General features: G+C 37.1%; 1 protein-coding gene across 2 annotated transcripts in view; it reads right to left on the bottom strand.

Moving 5' to 3' along the window:
- The window catches only part of CLSTN2 (calsyntenin 2), a gene marked incomplete at both ends in the record, with an annotated part of 291,900 nt that overhangs the window by 58,769 nt on the left and 209,868 nt on the right, over window positions 1-23,263 (bottom strand). For both annotated transcript variants that reach the window (XM_079539494.1, XM_079539493.1), the window contains 3 exons: window positions 1,986-2,135; window positions 6,878-7,086; window positions 10,079-10,274. In XM_079539494.1, coding sequence (XP_079395620.1) covers window positions 1,986-2,135; window positions 6,878-7,086; window positions 10,079-10,239 — 520 coding nt within the window. The remainder of the gene's footprint in view (window positions 1-1,985; window positions 2,136-6,877; window positions 7,087-10,078; window positions 10,275-23,263) is intronic.

Genomic DNA, 23,263 nt, shown 5'->3' with positions numbered 1-23,263 from the left:
TGTGCCTGGGATAGGGCTATCAGGGAAGTAAAAACACTCTAAATATTTTCCATTCTTAGTCTCCCTCCAGATTTCTTCTCTAAGTGATGGAAATACTATCAGTAGGCTTTTCTTAGTTGATTTCTTTCTATCAGCACTTAGTCTTTACAGATATTGGTTCATAATGAAAAACACCATCAAATATGTGACTATCTTCACATTTAGAAATAAGTAGGTTTTTAAAAACTGTATCTATAAAACAAATGAAGAAATTTCTGAAAGAATTATGCAGCATCTTTCTTTCAAATAATAATTACTGACTTGATAGTTAGGAACTAATGTCTCACACCCAATTATTTATTTAAGTATCTTATACCCTGAGAAGACAAATACCATCCACTTGCACCATGTGTCAATCAACCCAGAAACTTGCCAGCAAAATGAAGTAGTCACCTTGCTGACAGACAGAAAGATACAATTCCACAGGCAAGGAATAAGCTCAAGCAGAAAATATCTGAACTATCTGATATTTTTGCCCTGCCTATAATAAAGAGCTATCATAAAACTTTATCAGACAGAATAAAGACAGAGTGCATTTGTGCTAGTTTACTACAGAACTACTAAGTCCAAATTCAAGCAAAATGAATACTAGAAAAACACATCCTTCCTTACTAGAGACACTTTAGTCAAGCTGCTTTAGACTACCACATCGTGCTTTTTGTTGTTGTTGTTTTTTAAGAGGTTGCTTCCAGCTAACAACTCGGCAGCCTGTCATAGTGGTTGGTTTAACATACAGCCTTACTTCTAGGAGGGAGAAAAAAAAAAAAAAAAAAAAAAAAAAAAAAAAAAAAAAAGTTGTATGCCTAAAATAGAAATCATTTCATTAGAATCACAAACCCCACATAATTGAAGATAAACCAAAGCATCCATAAATGAAAATAAAACCAACTTTATTTGAGGTTGTTTGTAAGTGTATGTACTTGATATGACCACGAATGATCACCTGAAGTATATTTGATACGTGATCTCTTATATAGCTACGACAATAGTTGGCAATATAAACATATCATTACTGATACCTCTTGGCAAAAATTATTCAGTCACTAAAATTCCCTCGGGCAAATGAAAAGTCAGCAACTTTCCAATAGGAATTCTAAGAGAAAATGTGTACCAGTGATTAGACATGACTCCACAAAACTGAAACATTTCCAAAGTGTAGAGACCATATTATTAATATGGTATAAATCAAGAGCTTGTGTTATAAAATGTGGAAATACTTAGTAGTGTTATATTTTTATAAAAATGCTTTTTTAAATATTCGATGGAGGTGGAGGCATCCATGAAAAAATAAAATGTGGTTCTGTTTTAAATGAAGACTGTGAAAATGGAATTATGACATTTCAGATGTACGTCATTGTGAAGCCTTCTAGACAAGAGGTGGTCTCAATTTACAAATTAAACACTTTTTTCCCTAAGTGTCAGTTCTACATATTCACCTGCAAGTGTAATAGTGAAAATGATTCTTTCCTTCTGGATTATTCTCTTTAAAAATTATAATTTTGAAGGTCAGATTAGTCCTGAATGAAATCTCCATAATGTGGTTGCATGAATGGTATGATTTTTCCTTAATTCAGCCTTCCTTTTCATCTTAATTCCTTCTAGTCTGCATCTTCCCACTTCATCACTAGCTGGGTTTTTCCTCATTTTAGATGGTAGACTGCAGCTTCTTAGAACTGTTTTTCAAAAATAAATTCCTACTGAACTCTCTCAATATGATGACAGTAATTAAGATAAACTTTGCCTTTTGTACCCATTGCAGATGGAACAAGCCTTCACTCATGCATTTGTGCATACACATGAAAGCGGATTCCAAGGAGAAAGAGAAGCCAGAATAATTTTTTAATCTTTCAGTATATTTAGACAGACTTAGAAAATACTGTGTATGCATTTGCTTGCTTGCCCAGGGATAGAAGGGGGGTTGGGATATACAAGCTATTAAACCTTACCTTGCCAGCCTGGTTTGCACACTGGTTTGACGTTAACTTTCACTAAGACATCTTCTCTCGCATGTTTTTGTCCACAGTCAAAAGCTGTCACCATTATCTCATACTGATGCTGTTTATCATAGTTTAGCTTCTCAGTGTTTCTGATGTTACCTACAGATTCAATAAAAGATAACATTCAGGAATTTTGGCATATGTGGATTATCACATTCAAGGTAAGAGTTCATCAAATCATAAGCTCTTTGGAACACACAGGACATCCACAGGGACGGGCAGGACTTTATTTCTTTACTGGATGAAGGGAAGTTATTAGACAACTTACAACTTTACTAGTCTTTACTACATATGGGCACGTCTGTAGCAAACACCTGCTCAATATTTTCTGAAGTAAGACTATGACTATTTAAAGATTAATATTCAAATGCCAAGTATGAGCAGATGCTCATCTTCCACATCTTCCCAGAACACACTGCCTTAATGTGGCAGCTGCACCTTGCTCTCTTGAGATCTAATGCTGAATGTAAGTCCAGCCTAAGTATTTTTTCCCCTTAAAGTTACTATCCTTTAAGTGAGAGATATTTAACCCCTTTCCCTGGATTTTAAATGTAAGGTGCAAAATCACCTTCTACATAAGAGAGCTCAGCAGTATTTGACATGACAGAATTGAGCTACCACATGGAAAATAAAACTCAGCAATACCAGAAATTACCTTCTGAACCTGACACACATATGAAGGTGACAAATCGCTTGTTTCAGGATCAAAGAAATAACTTTCACAAAGAAATGTCTTTCTCAGAGCACTTCCTGCAAGACTAGGAGATTACTATGTAACTGTATGAACATGTAATTAAAGAGTTTAGCATTTTAATTCTGCCCATTTCCACTGAAATGCCCTCACTGCTTAAACCAAAATTTGAGACTGTACAGTGTATTTGACATGTCTTCACTTGGTTTTTATACCATCTCTTTGAATGAGAATGCTTACTCTGGATCAAGCTGTTATGGAAGGTCATTTGGATGCCCTGTAGATATTACTGCAATTCATTGATACCCTAAATATGCAATTTTTCTGTTATCTCTGATGCTTTATACTAAGTTATTTTACAATTTATGATTAAAAGTAGACACAGATGGTAAACACTATAAACACCAAGCACTATAACACTGTAAACAAAGACTAATGTTTTACCAATAGACTGAGAATTTCTATTTGCATCTCATCCATGAACAGAAAGGTAATCAATAAAGAAGGAAATTTCAATGGGAAAAGTAAGTACTTCTCTACACAATACACAATTAATTTTCTTCAAGCTTTCTTAACATTGGCCTTTTTTCCTGGAAATACCAAGAGCTATAACAGATTTAAAAACAAAACAGAAAGCTGATTAAGTGAACAACAAAAATATGAATATTCTTGTGTGAGGACTTACACATTTGCACTGCTGTTTCTTCAGGGTCAGTTTTGGGAATAGTTTGATACAGACTTCCCTGTTTTATGGGTATCTTTCATCCTATTCTAAAGATCTTATTCACAAGAACAGGAGACAGACTCAACTACTCTACTACTGCAATTCCCATTTGAATTTCATGCTTACTTCCTGTATGTACAGGGAGTATGAACTTTAATCTACAAACCCTTGCATGACACCAGAGCTAGCAATGCTGCAAACAGCTTCAACATCACAAGATCTCCAGCAGCGAAGAGCCAGCAAACGCTGTATTTGACAGTATGCCAACAGGAGGACTAGTGTGACTTCTTTTCAGAACATGCACTTTTCTAAGCCAATGTAAAGAAAGCATGATTTAATAAATAAACAAATACACACAAATAAAAACTACATGCAAATAGTTAACTAAAAAGTTTCACTTTTCTGACAATATCAGGAGTTTAGAGGTCCTAATACAGATCTCAGTGCTGTAAAGTTGACCTTGCAAGGTTCTGCTCAGGTCTGTTTTCTAAGATAAGTGACCTGACAAAACTTGTACTGATTTCATCTTCACACTGAGCTATCTGAACATTTATTTCTAAGCACTTCCCAGGGATTGGGCAAGTAGCTTCTTCCTCTGTAAAATGGGTATAATGATAAGTAATAGTTACCAAACGTCTTCTCCAAAGTCAGAGTGCAGTTCAGAGTCATAACAGAATTAGTGTCTAAATGTGAATTCTTAGGAATACCAGACTTTCTTCACGTGAAATAATTTAGATCAGGAAGAAATTAAAAGCACTGAGTCAAAGTTGCCAAATGTAAATTAGGAAGCTTTATTTTACTTTTCTTTAGATGCATGACCTACTAAGGTCTATACTGGATGCTGCTGCCTGTGCCGATGTTTATCAGTTTGTACCTCACACAATTTGGTGATGTGAAGTACACTGTGCATAGCTGCAGTCTGGAGGGTTTTCTCTTCCTTTCTGTAAACGTTTTGCAATGTGCAATATAATTTTTCAATACAACAAAATGTTCCCTGGACCGATACAGATATAAGAAATAGATTTTGCCTAAAAAGGAAATGATCTACCAAAAGGTAAAAGCTGATGACAAAGCATGTTCATCTATTTCAAAGTCTGTTAATGGCTATTCTCACAGGTTTGTGGTCAAAAGAAACATCTCAACATATGAACCAATAGTTGCATTTATTTATTTTTTTTTAATTACAAACCCTTTACTTTTGGAGAATTTCTGGGAATTGAAATACCACAGCTGTATTTCTGAAAAGTGGAAAAAAAAAAGATCACTTCCACAAGACACAATGACATGACTTTCACTAGAATGGAGACCCTAGATTGGTTTTTCACAATGGGCAAAAAAACTATAAACAAAATCCTAATTAGCACAGCATTAACAGACAGTCCCAAGCATCTCATACATCTATTTTAATATATCCCACAGGTAACAAAAATGGGAACAATGCCAAAGAATTTGCATCAGAGAAAGCTTATATCTGCTGGCAAAGAGGCACATTCTGAGCAGTGAAATGTGTTGGAACTAAGCAACATATTTCTGTCACAAAATAAAAGTGCAGCCATCTATTCTCTGTCTCTAATCCCAGTGAGCTTAAGCAATCACCATTATTTTAAAAAATTGCAAATTAGACTGCAATTACTGTTGACTGTGGCAGCAGTGTTCTTTTAGTGAACAAATAGATCAAAGAGTTATTAACTGAATTCACGACCAAGAAACTGCACGTATTATAACCTAACACCAATTAATCTTGGCCTTTAACGTGATTTTTAAGTCAATTTCTGGTTGTCTTTGCTGGAAAGCAGGTCACAAGCACATGGGGACAAATATGTAACCAAAGACACTTGACATTTAATGTGCTTTTGATCATGCCTCTGACATAAAAGAAGCCGTGATCGCTCAAGAGCCAGCTGCACTGCGAGATAACACCTGAAAAGGCATAAGCAATTGGAATGCCTGCTCCATACAACGCTCATTTTTGTCTGTTATTTAGCCATTAAAAGTCACAAGCCTATTCATGAAGCCACCTAAACAGCTCAACGTTTACCTAAACACAGACATACTCATGACTACATCTTTTATATAGTATATAGAATGCTTGCCTCCAAATGATGGTATTACAAGTAGTCTTTTTCCACCAACGCCATTTACACTGCACTGATGTGCTAACAGATTATTACCTTTTGAAGCTCAGCTGTACATTATGCAAGAGCTGTGCAAATGAAGATGGATCATTTTTGAACTAGAGAAAGGTGTTTTTTTTTTTTCTCTTTCTCTAATAAAACGTCCCAATATGAAAACAACTGCTTAGAGAAAATGTAGCTCCATGCATGCTTTCAATCTCCAAACCGGCAAAAAATCACATAAATCACTGCTGGGTATACAAACAGGGTGTTTGGTTGGGGAAACATGTTCTGTAAGCACAGGAATTTATATTTTCTATTTTTTCACAAGGGTGCGTGTGCAAATACTGATAACTAAAACCAGTAACACGAAGGATATTTCCTTCAGTACCACAGCGTGGTGCACATGTAGAACTTCCCATGGGTCCATCACAGGCCTCTGCCCCAGGTACAGAGAGAACAGCACTCCTATTTACAAAACGATGCCAATATGGCACTGCTGAAGCACGTGAAATACAGAATCACTATTCTGTATTGTCTAAAGCAAGCAGAGAAAGGGAAGGGAGAATCCTTAGCTCATTCTAAATGTAGCCCAGCCACTTCTCCCAAACTCAGTGACAAAGTCTGTGCTTTTCCCCGGTAAGAACTTGACTAGGAGAAGCAAGAAGCTGACAGGTAGAGAAGCCAGTGTCAGAAAGTGCACCATATGGAAAACTTAATATGATTCATTATTTTTTGAGATGTCCATTTAGTATTACATTAGAAAACCAAGTAAAATACGAACCCTTGAAAAATGTTACTACTTTCCCAAGGCATATTTTATTCTATACTGCAGAATAGGAGACCAACTTCAGGAAGGGCCACAAATGATTAGAACTGTGAACTACTAAACGCAGTCAGTATAGTGTCCATTCTGCATCCAAAGAGTTCAGAAGACTGGGACTAGCTATAAACCTGCAAATAAATTAAGTAGGGCTACATGCTGCATTACTGCTGCACAGGAAACTAGATTTTAGACAGCTAAGAGAACAGACTGACTGTCAGAGAAAGGTACTGCACATCTATAAAACCATTTTTTCATTTCCATGACGCATATTATTGTGGCACTTTCTGACCACATCAAACGTAAAAAAGATGCAATTTTCCAATGTTACAGTTTCTTCATTCTCAGAGATGAGAACAGTATTAGTTTCTTGAGTTAAAACTCAAAGGGCTGGATTATCAACTGGTATCAATTATTAATTATACACTATCTGCAAAAAATAACACTGTCTGTCCCAGAAATTACAGTCAGATCCTTCTCCATACTCACCATTTCTATCGATAGCAAAAGGAACATCTGTTGTGACAATTTCATAATTGCAGATCTGGCTATACTGCGGGGAACAGTCCTCATCTATGGCTTCTACCTGCAGTATGCTGTCATAGATCTTTCCCTCTGTCACGGTGGCCTTATACATACTCTCCTTGAAAGCTGGTGAAAACTCATTAACATCCTTTACTTGGATATGGACAACTGCCCTAAAACACATAAGAAAAGAAATCAAAGAGAAAATAGTTTAGAATGACTTCAAGTAAGATCATATTATTAGCAGTTTGCTTTCTTAATGTAAAAGGGCTGACAAAAAAATATATAGAAGAACATGTCAACATTTGCTAAAATCAGATATTATTGAATTCCTGTATTTAATTTGCCCAACTTAATACCTTAAGTTTCTGTAGGTAAAAGCACTGTGCCAAAAGTATCAGGGAGAGGAACTCAAAGGGTTCCTTGCTAAAACTGTGCTGCCTTTTAACATGGAGCCCAGCAGAAAGTTGGTGACATTACACCAGTGCAAAATGGGTCAGTAAATGGAAAAAACAAGCTAATAAAAAAAAAAGCATATTAAATACTTGTCACATAAAAATTGTCAATTTATGGCACTCTTCAATACAAAGTATTTCACCCTCTGCTGATTCTAACTACCTAATTACTTAAGTAGCTATAATATTTGTAATTTGCCTTCTAAAGGAAAGAGTTGTGTCAATATTAAAAAGTGAAATGCTTGGTAGCATTTAAAGAGAAAAATGATGCAACACAAGCTGCATACTGATGTAGGTCTGAGATTCCCCATTAAATCCCAAGACACTAATTTACTTGCAAATATAAGAACAGGATCCTTGCTGTTGGCACCTCTTATCAAGATAATGACTTCCCCACATTTTCAATATGCACATTATGGTAAGCCTCTGAGGATCAAAAATAAGAGATTTTCTGTACTTAACGTGCTAACTCTCAGTGTACTAAATTGAAACAAATTTGTATCTGGTTGGATAAGCTGGGTAACAAGCAGACAGAAAAGGGAAGGGGTGTTCCAGATCAACGGCAGAACCAGGAATAGGTGTTTGGACTCCAGAAACCTAGCTTAGTGTGTTTACTATACAAACGAAAGAAAGAATAGCAAAGGCTGCTCTGAGTGAGCCAGATTTAATGACCATGATTAGACCAAATTTTCCAAGTCTAACACTCAGTAGCTTGTTAGTAATGTGAGTGAAAAATGATATAAAAATTAATAGTATTGAGGAAAAATTGCTTCTGTAACTTGATAATTATTTGATATTGTAGACTTTTTTCTAGATATACATTCTTTTTAAACATCCTAAAAGAGTTTGGAATGCTTTATAGAGCTAATGAAAATTTTAATTGTCTGGATGAATAAAAGGAAGACCTATTAATCATTTAAGTGGTTCTTAGCAAAATGAACAGCAGTTATACTTCTGTATCTGAGTTAATGACAAATGGTCTGCATGCCTTGCAGGGAGAAAAGGGCACTGCCTTTATTTAAAAGGTACGCAGGAAACTGGCTCCACAGTAAAAAGTACCACCTATTCACCTTGAATACCCTTTCCCAACTAGAGGATGTGAATTCCTCTGGGACTTTCTGTCCAAAAGTTGAGATCAGAAATCCACCGTGCAAAGGCAACACTGAAATAGCTTATATATATGCACATACTAAAAAAATGATCAATTTCCCCTTTTCTTACCATTTCAAATGAGATGAACTGAAAGAACACTTAATTACAATTTCTAAGTACCAATTAAGAGCTAGGTTCTATTTCCTGGATGATCTGTTCAGTCAATGTATTTAATATAAAAGCAAGAATGGAAAAGTTAACCAAAACTGAGATACACTTCTCCACTAGAACCGTGATTCTGTTAAAAACTTCAGCTGGAACCAGTGCAGAGTAAGTCAAACTGTCAGAGGCAAAAAAGAAAAAATCTCTAAAAAGAAATAGGAATTAAAAGTGGACAAACCATTGTGACAACTAATCATCTTGGTTTAACTGCTCTCTACATGACTACAGTATAAACATATATATGATAACCTGATCACCAAATTGAAGAAAAAGGGAAATGATGATGAACCACTTGCTGGATAAGGAATTGAGTTTCTGGCTGCGCTCAGAAAGCTGTGGCCAACTGCTTAATGTCCAAGGGAAGACTGATGATAAGTGGTATTCCTCAGGGATCAGCATTGGGATTGGTTTTATTTAACATCGTCATATGCTACATGGACAGTGGGATTGAGTACATCGTCAGCAACTTTGCAGATAACACAAAGCTGAGTGGCACAGTTGACATGCTAGAGGGAAGGGATGCTATCCAGAGAGACCCGGACAGACTTGAGAGGTGGGCCCGTGCAATCTCATCAAATTCAACAAGTTCAAGTGCAAAGTTCTGCACTTGAGTTGGGGCAATCCCAAGACAGACACAGGCTGGGTGGAGAATGGCTTAAGAGCAGCCCAGAAGAGAAGGACTGGGAGCACTGGTTGATGAAAAGTTCAACATGAGCCAGCACTGTGCACTTGCAGGCCCAAAGGCCAACCATATTCTGGGTTGCATCCAAAGAAGCGTGACCAGCAGGTCAAGGGAGGTGATTCTGCCCCTCTACCCTGCTCTCACAAGACCCCACCTGGAGTATTGTTTCCAGTTCTGGAGACACCAACACAAGAAGGACATTGAGCTGTTGGAGTAGGTGCAGAGGAGGGCCATGGAGCACCTCCCCTGTGAGGACAGGCTAAGAGAGCCGGGGCCCTTTAGTCTGGAAAAAAGAAGGCTCCAGGGGGACTTTATAGCAGCCTTCTAGTACCTGAAGGGGCGTACAGGAAAGCTGAGGAGGAACTTTCCATAAGGGCAGGTAGCAACAGGACAAGGGAAAATGGTTTTAAACTGGAAGAGGGTAGACGTAGACTAGATATTAGGAAGAAATTCTTTACTGTGAGGGTTCTGACGCACTGGAACAGGTTGTGAATGCCCCCTCCCTGGAAGCATTCAAGGCCAGGCTGGATGTGGCTTGCATCAACCTGGTCTAGAGGAGGTATAATTGCCTACAGCGAGGGTTTGGAATTAGATGATCTTAAAGGTTCATTCCATCCCAAACCACTCTATGATTCTATAAAAAGGGTACCTTCAATCTGATTTGCACCATAGAGTAAATGCACAACAAAGCGAATAAATATCATTTTCACCTACTTGTGAGATTTCTTCCAGTTTACTCCACTTGGTCCTGATCCACAGTCATAGGCTTGAATGATGAACGTGTATTCTTTCTGCAGCTCACAATCAATAGGACTTTTGGCTCGAAGACGACCTTCTCCAGATGTCTTGTTAAGCACAACAGCTTCAAATGGCATTTCTTGTCCATGAATTTTAAAAGCACATATCTCACCTGTGAGGAATAAGATAAATATAACACAAATATTAAAATACTGTAATATAAGTTAACACAAAACAATCATAATCTAATGCATCACAGTACCACTGGAGATGTTAGCACTGATCTGTATTTCACATGCTGTTATGGAGGGAGTAATACTGACTCAGGTATAAGATTAACACGTATGTACAAGGGATGGTGGCCATGCATTTGTGGAGAGTGATGGGGTGAGAGCAGCTCTGGTCACGTCCTCTCTTCTTCTTCTGTCACTGCAGAATGTTTCTTAACACTCTAGAAATCATTTCTTAGATATGGCACCAGGTTAAATTCTGAGCTAAGTTAAGATGACAGTGCTTAGTTAAAAGAGAATAGCAGAAAGAAAAGAGAACGTTTTAGAGGTGATCTTTTCTCACTGCTGTCACTGCTTCCCGCAGACACTTGAACTAGCAGGTGGTAGCAGATGTTCAGATTCTTGCAGTTTAGCTACCAACAGTGAAAAAACTAATGATGCAGAACATAAGCACATTCAAAATATATCTGACATTATTTACACACATATATCATCTTTATCAGCTTTGGAGCAGAAGTAGTCAAAGGAACTCAGGCAAGCGTCTCTTTTGGACACTGCAGTCACCCATGCACACTCACAAACCCATACACGATGCCTTCTCGTCAGCAACTCACTGCCTCCCAACTGTATCCTAACAGAAAACATCCACAGCTTCTCTCAGAGGAATACTATGTAACAAAATAGATGGCAGAGCAAGGACTGAAAAACAGATCTGGACACAGAGGCTAAGAACAACAATAAAGAAGGTAACGCAGATATCAAAGGGGAAAAAAACAGTTTCCAGTGATTTTTCTTTATATATGTGTGTGTATGTATGTATGTATGTATTACCCTTTATGCTGATGGCAAGGATATGCATGCTGAAGTCATTTTTAGCCACTCCAGAATTCAACTTTAAAAATGGAACATTTATACAAAGACCAACGTGGCTTAAATATTTTTATGACACATTAAACACATGCTCTTTTATGAGCAAGTCAGTCTCAAGACATGCATTATGGATTCAGAGCTGTATCCCAGTCACATAATCTATTTCCATTTATTTCCAATTTATACTTGCAGCCTTTTGGCTATCTCCTTGCCAATCATATCTGAACCAACTGCCAAATTCTAAATTAACTCTGAATCTGTGACCTCTAATACAAGTGTTAACTGACTTCTCTCTTTCTGTTCTAGAATGTTTATTTTTAGAAAGGATGCTAGCCAGTGACTTTATAGAAATGACAGAGTTCATCATTCTAATTACGAAGGGAATAAAAAAATGAAGATTTAGGTGTTTGTATTTTTAGGGGGGATAGGTGTGGAAGTAGAAATTGGGTATGCTTAGGCATATTATGCTTTATGCATATTTATGAATAAAGGTCTTCAGGATATTCCCTCAACTACGATTCTTCCCTTGATTACAATGGGAGCTGGAGCTGAGCTCAGCTACATACACTGACATTTAGGCAGATGAATCCCACTCTTCACCCTTGCTATCAGTGCTGTGAGTGCTTTTACAGTGTCTACATGCAGTTGTTTTACTAATTATGAGGTACAGAGAGAACACACTGGTTACTTGGACATTTGCTCACTCCAGCCCCTCACTCAAATGGCACGAAAGGGCTGTGTGGTATTTCAGGACGGATGGAGGATTTGCTCTATTCCAGGCTCTCTTCAGTTTGTGCTCAGTGAACCTGAATACTGGGGCTGTTGAAGAAGGAAGGGATTTTGTCTTGAAAGTCAGTCTCTGGAAAAGACTAAGTCCTTGCATCACTATATAAGCAAGCTTCACAGTGCTTATGATCTGTTCTATAGGAAACAAAGCATAAGAGAAGGCTGAAGTGAAGCAGTTTGTTTAGCCTTGATTACAGGCACCAAACACTGAATTTGCACCTCAATGTTGTTACCATCTCTCTCTCTCTCTCTCTCTCTGAAAAGAAATACTATTCTAATTTCCATGCAACTTCAAAGTGAAATGTTCATCTAAAATGATACTGTGCATTTCAGTTTTATAAGTGTGGGACGTTTAATGGAAGAATACCACTTCTTGTATTCTGTAACAGTGGCCTCTCAATAAAAATAAGCTATCCTCAGATGCACAATCTGTCAACAGAAATCCTAACTTCAGTGCTTTGCATTTATTATTTTATTGATCCACTGTTTAATTATAAACAATGCAGCATTTGCAGACATCAAGCCTACATTCTTGAAGAGCAGAAATAGCTCAAGACAGGAAAAAAGCAACCTCTGCCTTTGTCTGAATGTTTATCATTTTTTCCTTTCCAAACATAGAGGGCTGATGCAAAGCAATTATAGAAGCAGGACAAGTTTAATTAGTTCTCAGCAAGTATTTGGAAGGTTCCAAATCCTGCTTGTATGCTAGATATTCCAGCCTTATTTACAACTCTAATTTTGTCTTCTATGTTCACATTTATTTAAGATAAAATAATGACAGCTGCACAAATATAGGGAGATATTTGTAAATATGAAAAAAAAAAAAAGCATATACTTCTGGATTTAGGTTACAGCACTCTATTATTTTCATATAAATAGCACATATTTTTAAGAACTAGGTAAGAATTTTCAGAGAGTTCTGCTGTTTCTAAAGGAATAAGTTTATTCTGAAAATGTACAGTAATTGTAATGAGTAATATTTTTAATAGAATTGATCAGCTGTAACAAAATTAAATGATATTTGTCTTCACACTGCAAGACACGCACTGATATATGGAATTACTGTTAGACATGACAAATACTTTCTTTAAAATATAACCAGTATTATTTTTTAACTACAAAATGGAGCCACGGGGCTTTATTTTTTAATCCCAGACAGGCCAACCCCAAACCCAGCTGATGCCTGTAAGAACTGTGCCAAGCTTATGTTATTTACCAGGCTCACAGATACATGCAGTTAAGTATTCAAGGAGGAGATGGGTCTCTGTCTTATTCAAAGTCTATTTAAGTTGCAGAACAACCACCTTTGGGACACTGACACCACTCACTTTTTGTTTCCTTTGTAGAGGTGCTTTAGAGGGCAAACTGAGACACTGTTTTCCCCACAATAGACAATGCAGAAAAATAATACTACATTGAACCCTTCATTTCATTCAAATGGGTTTGGGAATAGAAATATATAGGGTTTATTGATCCAAATGGTGGTGGCAGTGAGTTCATGAAACAGGCACAAGATGATGAAACCACATAAAGGTAGACCAACATTCATGACATGTTATAGCAGTTGAATCCAGAGTAAAAGGAAAGTCCCTCTTCTCCCAGGGCCAGGAGGTACAAGCTCCTGGATTTCTGCTGGATTACTAAAGAATCTGCTCACTTTGCTAAGAGTTGCTTCATGTAAACACACTTTTTAAACTAAATTCTGACATAATGTTTTCTCTTCATATAATTCAGACGATTATCAGTCATTAGCACCATACATTTTTGCATTATTTTGAGAAATCTGGTAGAAATCAGTAGGTTACTAGCAAAGAAATATTAAGTTCCTTTGTAAGAATTATACTAGCTTGAAAATGCTATTGACAGTTCCATGTTACAGAAATATAACCAACAAATCTTTCCATCATTTAGAAATTACTAATGACAATGTTTCCTATTCAGCTACATTTACACAAGCTTTAATCAACAAAATTGCATTACAAATCATGTAAATAAACAAAATGCCCCTTGCTTTCAAAGAAATAAAAAGCAATGTTACAACTTTAATTGCAACACAAAATTATTGCCTTGAACTCAATTTCAAAAGTTTCTAAAAATTATATATTTGTGCTCTTACTTTGCCTTTCCCATCAATGTTTGCTTTTAATTCACATTCTATTACATCAAGAATGCTGAAGAATGCAGAGATCCCTGACATTTGATCATTATGACCAGTAATTAATAAAATAGAGTTGCATATGAATCAGTAATTACAAAAGTTTTGTTCAACCAGAGTTCCTGGCACATTCTTTCTTGCAGCCTTACGATTGCTTACGGAGTACTCAGTATGTGTGAGTGTACACACACGTATTTGTTCCTCCCATTAACTCCAAAACCACTTGCTGATTTCAGCTAAACATTAAGAAGATTAGTTGCTTCCCACAGACACTAAGTAATCATGCAGCTGCACAATACCGAGAAACTACAGGAATAGTGAAAGGGTGTCAAAGAGGTCACATCTCACTAGATGGCATCCATTCATATCAAAACCTTGTAAAAGCCCAACAACAAGAAAAGCTGCAGTTCTATTTTTCACCTTTTTGACAGCAGTAAATCAAAAATGAGGCACAAACCTCCAGGAAACAAGGCTTCATTAGTTCACTGCCGGCAAAATGACTCATTAACATCCATATCCTCTTCTGATATTATTACTCTCTAGACTTTTACTACATTTCTATGCACATTTCCCTGAGATGCACAAATCAGCATAGCTTATCATATATTTAGAATTAAGGATGCAGCTTTATTGGTTTTATACATCCTGAATAACATGAAATTCAAGAAAAACGTCAGGTGCTGCACTTGGGACAAAGCATTGCTGGACAAGGCACAGCTATGGAGATGAATAACTGGAGAGCAGCTCAGCAGGAAGGGGCCCAGGCTGCTGGTGGCAGCGGGCTTGGTACAAGCCAACAAGTGTGTCTTTACAGCAGAGGGGCAAAATGCTTTGTGGGGTGCACTAAACACAACGTAGCCAGTCAAAAGAAGTGCTTCTCATGCTATATTTAGTGCTGGTGCAGCCTGACCTTGTGTGTATTTCTGGGCTCCACAGTATAAAAAGGATGGTAAGGCACTTGGAAAGCACCCAGAGGAGAACCACAAAGCTTATAGCAGGGTTGCAAGGCATACCCTATGACATCAACTTGATGTCTGTTTTCTCCAACACGCAGCATGGACGCAGTACATGCACATGATGGTTTTTTCAGTATGTTTGGTTAGGGGGTTGGTTTTTATTTTGTATTTTTAATGCAACTGCCCAGGATAACAACTGTACACAAGTTTCTCTGTTTGAATCCTGCAAATACATCCTGCAGTGCACAGCTGCCAACCTTTAGCGTGTCTCAGTGCCACTGGCAAGGCTTACTGCTTTGACAAGTTTTTTTATGATAAGCTGTAACTACTGTTTAAATAATTATGGAACACTGAAGATTGGGATTTTAGAGAGAAAAGAGTGGTTGTTTGGAAAAAGGAGGCGAAGTGATGGAGATGTAAAATATCTTCAAGGATAAAAATTATTAAGAAAGGTGGTAGGTACTGTGTATGCTTTTCCAGATCACTGAAGCCAGTGCTATTAAACTCCTCGTGGAATACTAAAATCCTGGAAGCTACACTGAAATGACAAGCAAAGGGAGGTGCTAATATCCCAATAAACTACAAAAAAACGTTATTTCCTCCTATCTAATTTTACAGGCAGCAAGCTCTGCAAAGCAAGAACATAAATCCACTGTTACCCTTCCTATTCCATTCCTACAATTTGAAATTGGAAAATGGAAGAAGCTGCGCTGTACTTCCAGTGATTCATTGCTGTCATAAGCCCACACCTAACTAACCAGTCTCATTCTGCTGATGCAGGGAGCAATTGCTCAGGATAAAAAGATAGTTCTGCGGGTAGCCTACAAGAGTAGCCATCTCTGGCTTTCATCCTGGCTCCATGATAAGCCTCCCAGGAATTCGCTTAGGTCATGAAGGCACCCAGCAACACAGAAGCTGGAAAAGTTACTCTATTTATTATTTTTTATTTCTTTAACATAGAAGGTTGTTTAAAAAATATTGCTCTGGTTAATAGTGAGACATTTGACTGAAATGCTTTGTTGAAGATCAGACCACCACTGCTTAGAGGCATAATGTGTCACACTGTGCACACAAATCTGGACAAAAGATCCTTACGCTCTAGCTAAATGACAAAGAATTGATATGTGCTTATTTGAAGTTCACAGTAAACAGTCAGCTGGATCAAAGAAAAACACATAAAAACAAGATGTTTTCACAATTAAAAGTGTTCTTAATTTACTACAGACTGTGTAGTTCTTTCAACATTCTCTGAAGCATAGAAACAGAAAATATTGCCACTCATTCCTCCCATCGATCAATACCCACTAAATCAACATTCTGTTACAAATATTCACAAACATTTCTTAATCTTTTCTTTCTGAAATCTGCAGGAATAAATAAAGGAAGAAAGCAGGAAGGCTCTTTTTTTTTTGTAAAAAAAAAAAGAAACGAAAAACCAAAAAAACACCTGCACTACTGCAATCAATATATGGAGCTCTGTGCCTACCTGTCAATGAAAGGCTTTTGTTTACTAAATGGTTAATGCTCACAAGCATCCTATGGATTCAGCAGTGCATCTGATATCACCCAAACACACTCCACACGTACAAACAGCTGTCCAGTTTAGCAAGAATGCTGTAAAGCATAGCACGGTATCTTTAACAGCTACACAGTCATTACAGAAAAATTGCTGCCTTGCCACTTTTTAAGGATGTCTGATCTACTTTTCCACACGTCAATAACAATCACCACTACGCACACTGGCCATTTGTATCTTCACACAAACTATCTACATTATTTGATTAGCGTTCACTTTCAGCTTAACATTTGCAACTGTGGTTGCAAATCTTCTGTTCCCATACTCGATGTCTGCCATAGCAAAAACATCTTCCAGTAAACACAGAAGCCCTGATGCTACCACAGCTCAAAATTCCATGTCTCTGTCTAAAAGATGTATCATGAGACTATCTAACCTCCAGATTAATGAATTCTACACTGAGAAAAAAAATGCACATAACTGACCCAGTGAGGCCACACATTTTACTGTGTGTATCCTTTGAAAAGGATGAATCTATTTTTATAAGAGACTTAGAGGACTTTGCATATAAGATTTTAAAAATTATTATTTGTAATATTATTGTAATAACTTTTGTCTGCTAAGTATTGCTGAGCTGTTAAAGGACAAAAGCTAACAGAATATGTAAAACTATGTAAAAAATACTGATGATTTATAATGTGACTAGAATTTAAAATTAAGTAAATATCTAGGATTAGGAATGTTGCCTACTAAATTTGTAATGCTTACAGAACTTCTACATAGTGATAGACAAACCTAACAAAAAAGATCTTCTGTGGCAGGATACTCGCACCAACGTGAGCTGGTAGATGCAGCTCCCTTGTGAAATGTACAGAGACAGAAAAAGGCAACTAACAACAACATGTCACACTTGGATTAGAAAATCAGATATTTAGTCTACTGCAGACTCAGAGGAGTGACAGAAAAATTATTTTTTAATTAAAGCACTTTCCCTGAGGCCTATATCAAGGCAGACAATTTCTGAGATAAAGAAGCTCAGAAAATGTATCTATTATAATTATTCCTGTGAATAATTTATTTTGGGGTATAGCTGGCTAATTCAAAGCACAGACAGGGCAACCAGTTTGCTCTTCTGCTTATTTTTACTCAGAGCCAGAGGCATGACTCAGCTCTAACTTGGGATTTTATACTAGGAGCTTTGTATTGACTGGGACACAAACATAAAAAGCAATGGACTTGACTATGAAAGTCAGTGGAGAGGCAGATGCCCTTTTCAAAGAGAGCACACAGAGATACCAGGTACCACAGATATGCAAAAATAAGCACTACAGAGGTGAGGTGTAAAATATCTACGGATGATTGTGGAATTTTCAGGACATTGTCAGCCAATAAAGTAAAATATATGAATAATGAAATGATGCAGTTTTGGTCTTAACACAAGATCCTACACTCTTATTAGCATGTATAATAAAATAGGTCAGGTGTTAGGTAAAAAGCACACAAGACAGAACAGAGAGAGGTTATGAAATGGGTAAAGTGCTCCCACCATCCTAAGCTTTTTACTCAACTATTTACTCTTTTTCCTATGAAAGAAGATTAAATGAAAAGCTTCAAAACATTAATTCAATCTTGGCGTGGAGCCTAGGCACAAGGGTCTAATCTGTGCATCCTGCAGACATGCAGCAAAATAGAGCATGAGTTTAACTGTTACAAGTGTACCATATGGTTCCTCCTTATCGTGGCTTTTTTCCATTTGTTTTTACTTCCACTTGTCCATCGCTAAAGAACCTGAAATACTCAGCTCCAAGCATCAAGTCATGATTTGCACCTCCAGACGTGAATTACTTTGGACACATGCTTTTATTACAAAACATCACCTCAAATGAAAAACAACAGCTAAAATTATAGCATCTGGCCTTTTATCAGAATGGAAATAGCACAACTGAGAGAGTAAATTCATCCACAGAAAAGGTAAATGCAAACCTGCCATTAGAAGATCAGCTGCATTCTACTTCGTGCGCACATTTAAAATTGACGCCTTTCTCTAAAAATATATACATTCTGCTTATCATATTCAGAGTCTTACAATTTCCTCCTTTCTCTGTACAGTTTATTTCCTGTTGCGCCGATACAGAGCTGAGTATCAGTGCCATTTTACACTGTTCTGTTCTTAGGTGTATCCTTGGTCCCGCAAGACCACCAGTAAGACATCAGTGGCTCCAGCCACTGCTCAGAATTGAGTCAGTGAAAGGCTGCTTTCTTATGCAGAAAAGGTTTGTGGTGAGTCCTCACAGGCAGTTCATTAGGAAGCCTGCTTTTTTAAACACAGAAACCTGAGACTCCACATCCCAGCTCAGTGTAGGGATGCCTTATTCTTGTTTAACATTTTACACCTTAGAGGTGTGAGTCAGCTGAATGAGCTGACTATCCCAGTGGTTCCAATGCTGTCTTTGAGCACCTGTGACACAGTATTTTGTTCCTATTTACAGCTTTTGATTCTACTAATAACAGCACAAAAAAACAAGCAACTCAACATCTCAGATTTTAAGGCAGTAATTCACATCTATTCAGAACTTAGTAAGATTCTTGCCTTCTAATGCAGGAGTATCAGCCACAAAAGTTCCTCGTATATTCAGTGATTCAGATGGGACTGCAGCCATGAAAACAATCTCAGTAACCCAGACCTTTGGAATATTATTTGTAACACGAGGGATATTATGCACCAAGAAACCACAGGCTGACTGCAAACATCACTCTTTAATTTAACAGAATGGAGTAGTATAAAAATCACCTTTTCTGAATAGAAACTTAGATTAAGTTTTTCTTTTCTCACTGATACGAAAATAACTATACTGAGTACACAAACTGCATCTAAACAGAACCTGAAGACACAGAACCATTCAGAACACCACAACAAAATGGTTGCTCTGTTCCTTCTGAGACTTTAAAATGAGATATCTTATCTGCATTAATTATTCAGATATGCAAGGTTTCCTTTTAAACAGTAAAACATTTAAGCTTTTTGCTTCTTGAACATCTCCTATAGCAAATATGCAATTTTTAACATATATCTCAGATGTTACTCTTTTTAATGTTGCCGTCTTTTCTCATGAGCAAGAGTTACACAGAAGACATAAATCCTGTTGTTCAGCAGCTCTGAAGATAATCTTCGCTTTTTTCCTAATGTGAAATTAAGAAGTGCTCAAAACTTTTCATGAAAATGAGCTGTATGAAAGCAGCTGTCTTCAGAGAAAGGATTTCAATACAACCCTGTCAAAAACCCTCAGCACTGCCACACCAACCTAAACATCCACTCAATACTCCTGCTTCAATAAAACGGTAGTTTTGATATTTAGTATTGTTGCTAGCTCTATTACAAACAATTAACATCTTTACTCTTTCTGATTCTGCTTCCTCTCTGGTGGTCTAAGAGCCGCTCATGTCAAGATACTCAGCTACATTTTATGCCCGTCTTATTTACCTTTTAGAAAAAGTTTCCTTCTTTCTCTAAGCATACGATAACGGGTATGCCAGCCCTACTGACAAATGTGTAGCATTTGCCATAAGTTACAATGGGTGTTGGATGTTATCCTTGGCTTTACTTTCTACCTTCTAGAAATTCAGACTTGCTAGGAATTTCTAATTGCTACATTTCTTGTCCTCAAAATACACATAACCTGGTAAATATTTTAGTACCTGGGAGCATAGCAGGAGTTAGCTTTCACCCTCTGATTCAAATAAGCATAACAAGCCACTTGCTGTTCCTAGCAAACTGAAGTTCAAAAGCCTGTGCATACACTCAATAATTATTAAAAACTGACTGAATTCTGAAGTAGTACTCTAATGGAACAATCCATGCTGCAGACGTGCATTCCAGTTTCATCCCTCCATCTAAATGTTCCTGGACTCATTTTCTGCTCCTTTAAATAATAATCAGTGTTTCTTCGGCATATTTTCATCTCTAAGAGATGTGACTTCTGTGCGAGTTTTCAGAGGTATGAATTGAATTATAGGTCTAACTCTTAGCAGAGCTAACCCTATAAATGTTTTGCAGTATGAATTCCACAGAACATTTCTGTATTAGCTTTTCAAGCAAATGACACATCATATAAAAAGAGAAAAAAAAAAAAAAAAGAAAAGGAAACCTGAAAATGGAGAATTTAAGTGAAAAAAGGAGCTATCTTAGCAATTAAGCACAAACTGTATGTTGATATCAATGGAAAGACACAATCCTTGCTGAGTACTGGCAAAACCCATAATTGTTAAAGGCTAAAACATTCTTAGTTAACAAGGACAGAATAAATTTTGTAGCACTGGAATTGAACACAGATCCCACAGTTACAGATGCTGTTATGTACAGCACCACAAATCATGTTGAGAGATTATGTTTCTACTTAGTCTGTATTCCATCCGCACTTTCATTTTAGAAAGTAAATACCAAAGCTTATTTTTTATGCTTTAGTATGCTTTAGGAGCCATAGCTGAACTTTCTCTGCAATTTAATGTTTAATTTCAAATTAATGAAATGAAAGATGCAACTATTAAAACCCAACATGTGCAATATAAAGCAATAAAAATGTAACGCCATGGAAAATGCACAGTAATAAATCATTTCAGCAATTTAGAAAGTGGAAATAAATATCTATATAGTTTCTGTTTAACTGTTCCTCAACAATGTAAAGAAACAAATTGTATTTGCAGTTTCTGAAGTAAACTATCATTCTGCGTATTTCTGGTAAGAAACAAACAAAACAGTTTATCACAATGTACCACCATGACCAGACAATCTACTTGCTCAAGCCCTGGGTAACATATGCTGAGTTGACACAGCTTTTAGAATAGGCATTTATAGATTTGGATAGCTGGGTGACAAAAAGTTTTCTGAAAGGAGGAGTTTACTAACTGCTTGTCAGAGCATCTGCTGGAAACAGCTTTCCTTTACCTCTGATATTTACCCAACAGCTGGAGAAGAAGCTGTACTCGAAGGTCTTTTGGAGAAGAGGATTGGTCTCACAGGCTGCAAAGAGGACAAGCAGCTGCACTGGTATTCCTTCAGCCGAGAGCAAGCAAAGGACCCTGAATGAGCTCAGACCCTTGTCCTTAAGGACCATTGGGCCTCACTATGTCTTCAGTTTCTCAAAGTTCAAAAAAGGGACAGCCATCACAACCAGCTTCTAATAAGATGACGTTGGGGATAAGTTTTTTTCCTAAATTTTCTGTGAGGGAAAATGTAGACAGCATAATCATGGCTTTTGAGATTTCGCAGTATGCTCAATGCTCATTAACAGATATCTTTTAATTGAGAGAAAAGAAATGTTAAGAACAAGAAGAGAAGTTAAGATGAATACAGGGAACAAAAAGTCAGATAAATGAAGTTCGCTGTTGCTTCAATGTTCTTCTTCTCTGCCCTGTCACTCCCAAAGACTGCATGCAAGATAATTAAATGCCACTAGGCAATAACTATACCAATTAAAACCATATTTTGAATAAAGATATGCATCTTTAATTTGTGCAGTCTGCAGAGTCCTAAGTAACTTTGCAGAGTTCTGTACAATAACTTTAAATACTCTTAAATACTATTGTCTTCGGAAAGTTTGAATTTATCCAAACAATATCAGGTTATGTGAATCCTTATTCAAATGTGTAAGAATATCCAGTAATTTTCTTTCTAACTTGTCTGATCTGACAACTGGATACTTTCTCTACACCATGAAAATAACTATGTATTTGAAATATCTAATTTCACTTAAAATCAGGCATTTCTTTCAGTGAATACTGTGCAAAAGTTTCTTTTAGAAATGACTAATAACGGCAGTACTATCTGTACTTGTTTGCTTTGTTCACTCACAAGTCTTAGCTGTTTGCTCTCATGACACAAGTAGATGCTTACAATTCCTTCTCCTATTAGTCCCACAGCACAGAACTAAAATTGAGTGACCTGCATTATACTTCTGCTTGCACGTAATTAACAGAACTGTTTACTAGAAACCCAACTTCCAGATACACTGAGGAAATGCTTATCCCCTGAACTTCCAAAGAAACTGCAGGTAGTTGCAAAGGCTAAAAACCAAGCAATCTGTATTTGTGTAAAATAACATGATTGTACAGGTATTTTTAAGGGCATACACTGAAGACAGCAGGATCAAACAGCTGTCAGCAAAGAATCTTTACTTCCAATAAATCCAGGAACAAAAGCACTATGAGGCATTCTGTCTCAGAGACTATGCTGAGTTTATAGATGTAACAGAAAAATAATTTGTTTGCAAACTGAGCACATCTGAAATTACTGAAACAGAAATAGACAATCTATGCACTTTTAGAAGGATATGAAGTTGCTGCTCCCTTAGGGCAAAGCTGTTTGCAACCCCAGCATATTTAGCAAAACTGGGACTTGAGGCAGTTTTTCTCACAGCAAAACTTCTGTACCTGTAGGATATCTTTCCCTGGTCTCACTCACCCAGTGACCGCTGTTTCCCAAAGACCCAGGACCTCAAAATTTCCAAGGTCCTTCTACCAACACATTTACTACAGCAAGGAAGAGGTCGCTTGGAAATTAAAAGCACTAAGAAGCAGCCATGCTAGCGCCAAGTCTGTAGGACTGAGCTGCACACAATCAGGTGCCAGAGGCTACCTCCACAAAGCCTAGCA

This window comes from Tetrao urogallus (genome assembly GCF_951394365.1).
Source record: "Tetrao urogallus genome assembly, chromosome: 9".
NCBI lineage: Eukaryota > Metazoa > Chordata > Aves > Galliformes > Phasianidae > Tetrao > Tetrao urogallus.
The sequence above is the reverse complement of the archived record's forward strand: the minus strand, read 5'-3'. Positions and strand labels throughout refer to the sequence as shown.